Here is a 10,920-nt window from a genome sequence, read left to right on the forward strand (position 1 = left end):
TTACAGCAATAAGACCAGTATCTAATCTGGAGTTAGGATCGGGGTCTGTCCTCAATTTATACTGCTCTCATATCGAGCAGCAAAAACCTGGTGAAAGATTTTGTTTAACTTTTATGGCCATGGGTTTTCAGGGCTACTTTCACAATGCACAAAATTATTGGTTTTATTAATTATGAAAAAAAAACAACAACATTCTATATCCATGCTGAAATGTTTTATTCAAAGCACCACTCCAGCGTTTTTTGTTTTTTTTTATTGTACCGCTGGAGTGGTGCCAATAATCTAAATTCCTTGCACTAAATTAGTCTCAAACTTACCAGCCGCCATCTTCTTCTGTTATCAGTGCTGCTACGGTCGTCTCCAGCAGATTGTGACCTGCTAGCCCACTCCAGTGTTTGCTGGGAGAGCCAGAAATCACTACTCAATCTAAGTCTATGAGAGCCAGAATGATGCTGTCATAGACTTGCAGAGAGCTTTTGACAGTTAACCTCTGACCTCTGGTCAATCTGCAGTTGCAGTCACAAGATGACGGCGCAGGACCGGAGCGGCGCCAAGAAGAGCTGAAGACAATGGCTAACAAGTATACTAGTGACAGGGACCATATGTCAGTGGCATCAGTCCAGCGCTGAAATTAAAGAAACGCTGCAATGGTGCTTTAAGTAAATCCCAGTCACATTGTTAAAAGAAAGTCTGGATGGTATTTTCACAATCAGTCCTATTCACAGACAGTACTAGGAAGACCTTTTATCATGCTTAACATCAGATAAGTGCTGCACCTTAAAAATTGTATTTAGTATAAGAAGACAGCTGACATTCTGAACATTAATAAGATGTAATCTCCTAACCCTTTCAGGTTGCAATAATGGTTAGAAGTCATCTAATATTGCACGTCATTGGAAGTGAAAGGGTTAAGGGAAACCTTCATAAAACCTCTTACTTTTGTCCATATTAAAATAATTTTATTCAAAAACACTAAATTACTTACCGGTAATGTGTTTTTCCTGAACCCATGACAGCACCTACTACGAGAGAGAGAGGGGATCCGCCCTTCCAGGACAGGAAACCTACAGAATAAAAGGGCGGCGCCTCTCCACCACCTCAGTTGTTTACAGAGCGTGAGAGGACACTACTTAATAGTTATATATCCCATGATTTTTCCTTCTACACACCACATGAATCAAACACCATGAAGGAGATGAAGTGATCAACTTCTACCAGTGATGGGAAGGAATACAAGGGTGCTGTCATGGGTTCAGGAAAAACACATTACCGGTAAGTAATTTAGTGTTATCCTATCACCCATGACAGCACCTACTACGAGAGATTTACTGAGAAAAAACTTTAAAGTTAGGGTGGGACCACAGCCTGTAGAACAGTTTTCCTAAAGGAAAGGACAGAAGATCCCAGATCAAGCCTATAGTGTCTATAGAAGGTGCAAGGTGAAGACTGAAATGCAACCTTGCATAATGCTCGATGGGGACATCCGCTTTCTTATTGTTCTGCCATGGATTACCCGGATTAGCACAGAAAGTAGGGTGCACAATTTCCTGACTTCTGTGGAAATTGGAAGCTATCTTCCGAAGATAAAGTAGCTCCGGAAACGACCCATCTTCTAGGATCTGTATAAACAAAGGATTAACCGAAAAAGCTTGAATGTCACTAACTTACCATGCTGAAGTCAGGGCCACCGGGATAATAGTCTTTATTGTGAAGACCCTGAATCCATGGGTTCAAGCGAAGGCTTGTTATAGCCGTAAGCACTGGATTCACATCCCAGGGTGCCATCTTTGGACTGAAAATGGGCCTAGATCCAAAGTTCACTTTCACATTCCTTGCTTATTCAATGAAGGTTGGACACTGTTCCAGTAGTCTACGGCTAAAAAGGTCCACTTGCAATTCTCTTCCTCTTTATATGAGGTGCTGTTAAAGATAAAAGGTGAGACTTCGCCATCTGAACTGATTAGACAGAAGTGTCATTAGGGATCTTGGCAGAGTTCCTCCATAATGGATTATGTAAGAAAAAGCTACTCTGTTGTATGACAAGACCTTTACATGGTGACCATGTATAGATGAATGGAGCTTTCTTATATACTGCCTAAAGCTTCTTTAGGTTAGAGGAACTGGGTCTTTAGAGGCAGCCCACGGGTGTGTACCTGTGACCATGCTACTACTGGAATGTAGGAGATTAGTTATTAACAGCAATATTGCCTTGTTCAGAGTTGTGGCCAGACTGCTTATTAATTTTGACATATAGCAGGACTCCTTATTCTACCTTGGGAGACCACAACTCTTACTCACTGCCCGGTGAGTTCTGCAGCGCTCGATGGATCTGCCCATAATCCCAAAATAGTTGAGGTAAACTATTGTCAATGCCTCTTCCTTCGATATGAGAGTTGTCCTAACTACTAATCCTCCATAAAGCTTTAAGGCTCATTAACATCTGAATGGAAGGACACAAACTGAAAACCTAAATCCTAATTTTATGCCAAGAACTATTCTTAGGAAATTTGATGTTTCATGTGAATTGGAACCTGATTGTATACCTCCTTAAACGCCTATACTACTATATCGCAATCTGGAACTGCAGATTTACAGTTCTTCTAGAGTCCATTTCCAATGATCTAACTCTTAGGAATCTCTACAGCCCCTTCGGGTTGTAGCAAACCCAGGTAGGACTGGGTTAAATAATATCTTTACAGGTCTTGATTAGGGCCCCTGGAGAGCTAAGCACTAGAGCAGGCTGGGCATTCACCTTAGTCAAACTGCTGGAAAGCAGAGCAGATCGTATGTGTCTTGGAGCTAATCCGAGACACAGGCCAGACTCCACAAGTATCAGTGGTTACCCTGGATAAATATTGTTTTGTTTGATCAAGCCGGGTTAGCTGAGCTGTATATGAGTAGTCAGGGTCTGTCCTATTTAGTCAGAGCTTGGACAAGACCAGAAATATTAATGTTTACGACTTCTGTGTAACCTGTAAAAAAAGCAAGAAAACTGCGCTCGATTGGACCAAACCCACAATGGCTGTATGAGCACTACATGATGCCTCCTACCTTTAAGAGTGAAAACCTACAAGGTTTATTATTAACCTGCAAAACTAAGGAAGCGCTCTTATTGTCGCCTGCCTCCAATCGGCATTCCACCGAGCCAGCTGAGCACCAGCCAGAAATACTGCTACCCTCGGTCTCAAAATAGAGGCTAGGATATTTTTCCCCCTGAATTCGGTAAGCTTGCCATGCACAGTTTACAGTCGCTGAACTTGGTTTTGTCAGACATTAACTTAGTTGTGGAACCAGTACCTTTACAAAGAGGGACTATGAGGCACAGACAACCTATAAAAGCTCTACAAGGCACAGGGGCACCCTGAAGCACTGAGAGACACTATGAGGTCCCATTAGGTACTAAAAGGCACTGTGAAGCGCTATGAGGTACTAACAGGCGCTATACGGCACTATGAATGCACCATAAGGCACTATGATATGCTATGAGTCACTATGATATGTTATGCTATGAAGAGCCATAAGGCGCTATGAAGTGCTATGAGGCACTATGCCATGATGTGCTTTGAGGCACTGTGAAGCGCCATGAGGCACTGTGAAGCGCCATGAGGCATTATGCTATGAGGCACTGTGATGTGCTGAGGCATTATGCTATGTGCCACGAGGCGCTATGAGGCACCACGCTATGATGTACTAAGATGTGCTATGAAGCGATATGCTATGACGCACTATGATGTGCCATGAGGCGAGGCACTATGATGTGCCATGAAGCGCTATGAGGCACTGTGATGTTCTATAAAGAGCTATGCTATGAGGCACCATGCCATGATGTGCCATGAGGCACCATGATGTGCTATGAAGCGCTATGCTATGATGTGCCAAGAGGCACTATGATGTGCTATGAAGCGCTATGATGTGCCCACAGGTGCTGTGAGGCACTATGATGTGATATAAAGCGCTATGATGTGCTCTTTGTGAAGCGCAAAGAGGCTTTATAAGGCACTGTGAGGCACTGCGCTCAGATTTTTATTTAAAAGAGTAATCCATCTGAATGAAGGATAAACCTTTCCTTTGGGTGGTAAATCTCAATTGTCTGACTAGCGCCACCTGAAGGAGTCAACTGATGAGACGCAGCTGGACAGCAGACCTTCACTGAGACCATGTGCTGTATTAACACCATGTGCCGTCCTATGGATGGAGTAAACAGACTGGAGGACAACAGTAAAAAACTCAGTGTTAATTTAACTTTTACAGAGCAGATTGAGGCTCATTTTTGTGGTAAATTCTGAAGGCCAATCATGAGGCTCTGTGCGGCCCAGACATGTGGCTAACTTTAGCCTAGAGGTCTAAGGTCCAGCTTCCGTCCTGAAGCCAAATTTAAAGCACGATGCCCTTGGCCCAGATGGGGTCTTACAGAGCGCGCACACACACCCATTTTTGAGTTTTTTGCTAACATATTTCAGCCTTTCCTAGTAACCATAACAAGGAAAGGGCCCCATAAACAAGGTAAACATTCACGAAGATCACTCACCACCAGCTGTACGGATTCAGAGGCTGGAACAAGTCACAGGCCTGTTCCTCTCCATCCGTCCATGCCTGAGCAATACTGGGGTGGCCAATCCCAGGCAGGGGCACCTCCAATAGTGCGCCGATCAAAGCTGGAGCTGCTACCCCCAGGCAGGGGCGCAGCTCAACAGGTGCTCCCATTGATGTGCAGAGCTGGAGCCGCTGATCCCAGACAGGGGCGCAGTTCCACAGCAGCTTCTCCACTGGTGCACGGAACTGGAGCTGCCGACCCCAGACAGGGGCGCAGGTCCACAGCAGCTTCTCCACTGGTGCACGGAACTGGAGCTGCCGACCCCAGACAGGGGCGCAGGTCCACAGCAGCTTCTCCACTGGTGCACAGAACTGGAGCTGCCGACCCCAGACAGGGGCGCAGGTCCACAGCTGCTCTCTCACTGACGTGCAGAGCTGGATCTGCCGACCCCAGACAGGGGCGCAGGTCCACAGCAGCTTCTCCACTGATGCACGGAACTGGAGCTGCCGACCCCAGACAGGGGCGCAGGTCCACAGCAGCTTCTCCACTGATGCACGGAACTGGAGCTGCCGACCCCAGACAGGGGCGCAGGTCCACAGCTGCTCTCTCACTGACGTGCGGAGCTGGAGCTGCCGACCCCAGATAGGGGCGCAGTTCCACAGCAGCTTTTCCGCTCAGTCATATCCGAATCATCAACAGGTAAGCCTGTCTAAGGTTCTCCCATTGGGAATAATCTTCTCTTCTTTCTTGTGCCGCCGTTTTAACAAGGTTCCCCCTCAAGGACAGGAAACCAACTGAGGTGGTGGAGAGGCGCCGCCCTTTTATTCTGTAGGTTTCCTGTCCTGGAAGGGCAGATCCCCTCTCTCTCTCGTAGTAGGTTCTGTCGTGGGTGATGGAACATATTTTATCCTGAAATGTCACTATCACAGCTCACTGTTAATCTCGGGTGGTGTATGTGCCAGTGATGGCATAATATTGTGGCGAGTGAACAGTTAATCTATGTGTACTGCCGCTCCACATAGTGGAGTTCCAGAAATTGCCAAATCAGACTAAAAAAAAAAAAAAAAAAAAAAAAGATAAATGTTGATTTTGATTAAAAAAAACAAAACAACTTAAAAAAAAGGGAACCTGTCAGCAGTCTGGGCAGCATGAAATCCTTTGGGAACTCATAACAGAGAGCTACGATTTATTCCAAAGTGAGGCAGTGTATCAGAGAAAACATAAAAGCATGAAGACAAGCCCAAGCTCTGGAAAGTAGAATCTTCTGTGTGGGTGGCTGACTCTGGCTCCTCCCTACCCAGCTTGATTGACAGGTGTCGCCTTATGCACAAACTGTTGAAAAATAAGCAGAGCACTATAAGAAAAGTCCACTCGGTTCCTCCAGTCTCTCCTCTAACCCTACTCATTTTTCAGGGTATGTTTCCTGAGCATCACCAAAGCATTTCAGGGTAAACCACTTGTCTGCAATGAGGGAGCCTGTTAAGTCTCATGATAAATTGGCACTAAAGTCTAACATCACAACCAAGCTTCTGAATATTCCCAGAGGTGATCTGTTTGTTCTTAGATGGGATAACATCTGGCTCACCGGTTCAGTTATAAAAACTCAAGTTATTGAAACCAACCTCTCACTTTCGTTCCAGCAGAATCCGTTCTCTGTACTCCTCCTGCCAGCACCATGGCTACTGCCAGCTTAACCACAAACATGCCAAAGACCTGAGGGCACAAGCTGGCTAGGATCTCATTCCGACCTGCAAGAAGCAATTATTTTTTCCATGAATCCATTTGGAGACTACAGTATAAAATTAATGATGGATATAATGTAATGTGTATCAGAAAATGTACCTTCTAATGGATTGTTCTTGAACCTTTCCCAAAATTCTTCATACTCCTTCCGGATGTCCTCATTTATGACTACACCACAAGGTTGCTCATTATTCACAGAAATGTAATTGGCCTTCAGGACAAGCTCAAGGTCACAGCGGTTATCAACATAAAGTGGTTTCCATCGTTGCATCACCACACCGTACACAGTCACGTCATCTCCTGGTGAAGACAAATAATCACACAGAACGGTATGGAGAGTGGTACAATAGTCCAAAAACGATAAAGACTTTTTTTTCAATGGAACTGTACAGTGGAGCCAAAGGAAGACCTATGCAACTATAAGTTTTACACGCTGATAGTACAATATCAACGATACAGAAGAGTAAGGATGGTGAAATGCCCCCCAACCTAGAGGAAAACTCCTATTCTTCTCATTTTAACAAATTACCAGATTTGCAGCTGTCAACCAGGTCATCTTCTAAAACCACAATCATGGATCGAGGAATGCAGCCCACCGACAGCCTCTGTACCTAGAAACAGTTTATATATACAAATGTGAGTCACAAATGGCATAAAAATATATGTACTAGAAGCAGATCCGGCCTATGGACTACAGACAGATTTTGTATAGAGAGATTTTAGAATCCTGAAGAACATATTGAGCTGCATAATTAAAATTGAAAAATCTCACTACAAAAAGCCTGTGTGTGGCCCCAGCCAAATAAGTAACCATTTTATACTTAATTATTTGTATGCCATTTTCACTATAGAGAAAGTGAAGCCTGCTGTGCTATTTTTTCCAGTAAAGTTATAGACACACTAATGGAATCCTAGTGAACCCCAATGAAATCCCTGTCTGGTGAATACAGCGCAGCTTGCGCCAGTGTGTATAGCACTTTCCTTTTTAAAAACACAGAGCTATATACTTTGGCCCCGATTTATCAAAGCATTTACAACAGAAAAAGCTATGCAAAAATCACTTTTTTTTTTTTTTTTTTTATGCAACACGAAGTTATGCAAATATTCTGACATTTTTCACCCAGCTCTGACAAAGCGTGTGGAGCTGTGGCATGTTGACTCCAGCTTGTCACATTCATGACAAGCAATGGTGTTCCTTATGCCAGGAACCTTACTGTAGTCGCCGACTGGAGTAAGATTTATGGCGAGGTGCACTCCACCCCACCCCTCATCAAGACCGGCATGAAAAACATTGGTTTTGATGAACTGGTGCCTCAATGTCCATATTATCTAACTGCTCCTATTAGCCAGGCACCACAATGCAGACTTGTCGCCATACTATGCCACTCCTACAAAGAACAGCATAGTCTCATGACAGATCACTTTCACTCCCGATTAAAAAGCAGTCACCTGCTCCTGAATCTTGATCTCCTGGTAATCTCTGCAGCTGGCCGGACAAGACACGTCTGAAAGGCAGGTAAATTTGCTGGAGTTGCATCCTTCTTCATTGGTACAAGAGGCAGGAGAAGAGAAGGAGTAATACTGCTCAAAGTCCGCTCTGACTGTAAGAACGTGCTTACACTTGTGGCACATAAAATCTTGCTCGTACTCAAGGACTTTCACCAGACTGGTCCGGATAACAGTTCCTGTGACCGATAAAAAGTGGCCAACATCTCTAGTACGTGGGATGTGCTCTCTTGTCAATTCTGGGCACACTGGCAAGCCTGGAAAGAAAGATTTTAATAGTTTTAAGAAAATAGTAGTCGTATTGAAGCAGACGTGCAGGAAATACAAGTTTACACTTTTAGGACATCTAAGTGATTTCCAGATATCTTGCTATAACACACGTCTGTCAATGACAACAGGGGATGTTGGAGAGCAGAGACGCTCATAAGACAAATCTCCATATGCAATGCAAATTTTGTACAGAGGGACCACAGAGACCTAAAGGGGTGCTCCTATCTGGAACGTCTATGTCTTATCGACAGGATGTGTCATAAATGTCCGGTAGAGAGATGCACATGTGCAGCCCCCATTCTTGACAGCATGCAAGAGGGCACCGTTCTCGAGGTAGGATAGTGTATAAAATACATAATATGTGCTAAACAGGCCTGTCACCAACTCATGCTGCCTTCAGATAAAGCAGCAGAAATGTAATGATCACAACTGTGCCTAATATATGCAGCTCACATTCTGCCAGTATAACACTCACTCACGCTGCCACATGGCTCCACCACGGATTAGCAATCTGTATATTGTGTATGGGGCACAGACTATTAGAAAATATTCTGTAGTCTGCGGCAAGGGAGCTATGGAGAACTAGTCTAATCTATGGGTTGCGTTATGTCCCTGTTATCAGATGGGGGAGAAGGCAGGTTCTCTGCTCCATTTCAGGTTGGTAGGGTTGCTGACAGGTGAACCCCATTAATCTGAGGATAGGCTATCAACACTGTGACCCCAGAAAGCACCTTCAAAACCTCTTACTATTGAGATGCTTAAATTGCAATAGCTATATACCTGTTATCCTTGTGTGCAGATTCTGCTTCATGACCAGGCCGTCTTGTTGTGATCTGGACTGCAAAACGCTCATGACCGCTCTTCGCAGAGCATTATCAAACACTGATAAAACCTCATTGGGAACAGCATTGAAATAGTCTCCAACCTCCATGTTGGTTTCAAAAAGTGTCATAGCGTTGACTACCACAGAGTAATGGGCATCCTCGTCACTTTCCATAAGTATCTGCATTATGTCTTTCTGGTGGTGCTGGAAAACGTACGATTCAAACACCTGGCCCACCAGTGCGACCTGTTCTGAAGGCAGGTACATGTCTGCTAGGAGCAGGATCTGGAACTGAGAAGAGTCAGGTGTCAAGATCTATGTACAACAATAAGACAGTTCAAAACTGCACTAAACAAAGCAATATGTATCTATCTGCTCCCAGACTGTTTCTCTAGATCCCTTTAACTCAGATTGGATGACTATATTGCAGGAAGTGTAAAGCAAATCTGTCAGTAAGTGTGATCCCCTATATCAGGATTCCCCAACTCCAGTCCTCAAGGCCCACCAACAGGTCATGTTTTCAGGATTTCCTTAGTATTGCTCAGGGAATAATGATATCACCTGCACAGGCAATAATTCCATTACCTGTGTAATAGTAAGGAAATCCTGAATACATGATCTGTTGGTGGGCCTTGAGGACTGGAGTTGGGGAACCCTGCCCTATATCATTTACATGCACATGTAGCCCAGTGAAAGATGGTCTCATGGCAGAAATCAGCCGGCTCCTCACTAATGCGCACTAACTCGCCCTCCAGTGTGCACAGGCTTCAGCTGTCTGCCGCATATGTGCAGTATAACACTGAAACATGTGCCCGCAGGAGGGCGAGGTATCTGTGCAGATCTCCTGCCCGGTGCCACATGCACCTCAGCTATCAAACAACAAAGAGGGAGAATGGTCCCAACTGGAGGAGCCAGAGTATCATTATGTGCATCCTCCCGCCCACTGCACTTATACCTAATTTGCATATTCCTAAATACGCACATTTCACAAGACTCAGGTAACGGATTGACATTATAAAGGTTTCAAGGTGCATACAGGTATAGACAAATATGACACATAGGGTTTTAGTATTTTCCAGGTTTCGATGACTTCATCTTTCACTGGGCGCCAACGCTGTAAGCTGGTAGACAGCCACCAGCTCCCGAGTCGCAGGTTGGGGACCCCGGTCCTAAACCAACCACTGACAGCGTCAGTCTCTGATGGGCACTTAAGCCGTGTGATCCCAGTGGGGCGACCACTTCATCACAGGGTGTGGGGGGCAATCACAGGGGGGCAATAGGAGCCTTCAGCAGACCCATCTTCATACCTCTATGAAACCTAGAAGTACAAGCAACCAATGACAGATTCAAACCTCCTATGGGGAATACAAAAAACGTACAGTGCAAAGTGAAAATAAAAAGGTTTTATAAATAATGAAAAAAAAGATGAATCACTGAACTTTACACCAGCTAAAAATAAAGAAATAAAAAAAACAGTGTATCAAAGCGACTAAAATAAAGGTCCGGCGTTTGCAAGAATGAAAAACGAGCAAGACAAGAAGGGGTTAAAAGGGCAGCCACCCAAGTCGCATGTAGGTTGCAGCCGGTGTCGGGCTCAGGCCCTGGGTCACCTGGTAGAGTGGTACGGTCCGAGGTACTACTGCAGCACTGCTTGCTCTACAGCCTGCCCTTGTGGGCTACTCCTATATCCCGTACATTAATCACATGCTTACAATGGTGCAGGATACAGACCACACTCCCCGGTACGAGCCGCTGCTACATCCAGTGTCACTAGACACCAATCCGCGCCCACATACTGGGCACATACACATCAGGCGCGCTATTTTCTGCGCCTGCGCGTTACGCAGCGGATCAAGCCTCGTTTTCGAGTACATTTGTGCATAAACCATTTCTGTAGTTTGCAATCGGTGTGCAGGTTAGAGAAGGTTAAAACCGGTAACGCATATAGCTGGATGTTGTTATGACGCAAAAAAACGAATTAACCACGTAACTGCTCCACTCACATAACTACCACACTGGAGATGGAGCGAACTTCCGTGTTTAT

General features: G+C 44.9%; 1 protein-coding gene across 5 annotated transcripts in view; it reads right to left on the bottom strand.

The window, feature by feature from the left end:
• The window catches only part of MCM9 (minichromosome maintenance 9 homologous recombination repair factor), a 91,701-nt gene extending 80,995 nt beyond the window's left edge, over nt 1-10,706 (bottom strand). For 2 of the 5 annotated variants that reach the window (XM_073675929.1, XM_073675933.1), the window contains exons 1-6: nt 10,589-10,706; nt 8,834-9,167; nt 7,727-8,040; nt 6,807-6,888; nt 6,377-6,577; nt 6,157-6,282 (exon numbers count right to left, since the gene is read on the bottom strand). In XM_073675929.1, the coding sequence (XP_073532030.1) occupies nt 6,157-6,282; nt 6,377-6,577; nt 6,807-6,888; nt 7,727-8,040; nt 8,834-9,167; nt 10,589-10,687 (1,156 nt within the window). In that variant the 5' untranslated portion in view covers nt 10,688-10,706. Of the gene's footprint in view, nt 1-5,096; nt 5,867-6,156; nt 6,283-6,376; nt 6,578-6,806; nt 6,889-7,726; nt 8,041-8,833; nt 9,168-10,486 lie in introns of those variants that run through there. The other 3 variants (XM_073675934.1, XM_073675931.1, XM_073675932.1) reach the window with 3 other exon arrangements.
• Between the last annotated feature and the right edge of the window lie 214 nt (nt 10,707-10,920).

This window comes from Phyllobates terribilis, unplaced genomic scaffold (assembly GCF_046119375.1).
Source record: "Phyllobates terribilis strain yellow unplaced genomic scaffold, ASM4611937v1 Scaffold_3__8_contigs__length_932513732, whole genome shotgun sequence".
Classification (NCBI taxonomy): Eukaryota; Metazoa; Chordata; class Amphibia; order Anura; family Dendrobatidae; genus Phyllobates; species Phyllobates terribilis.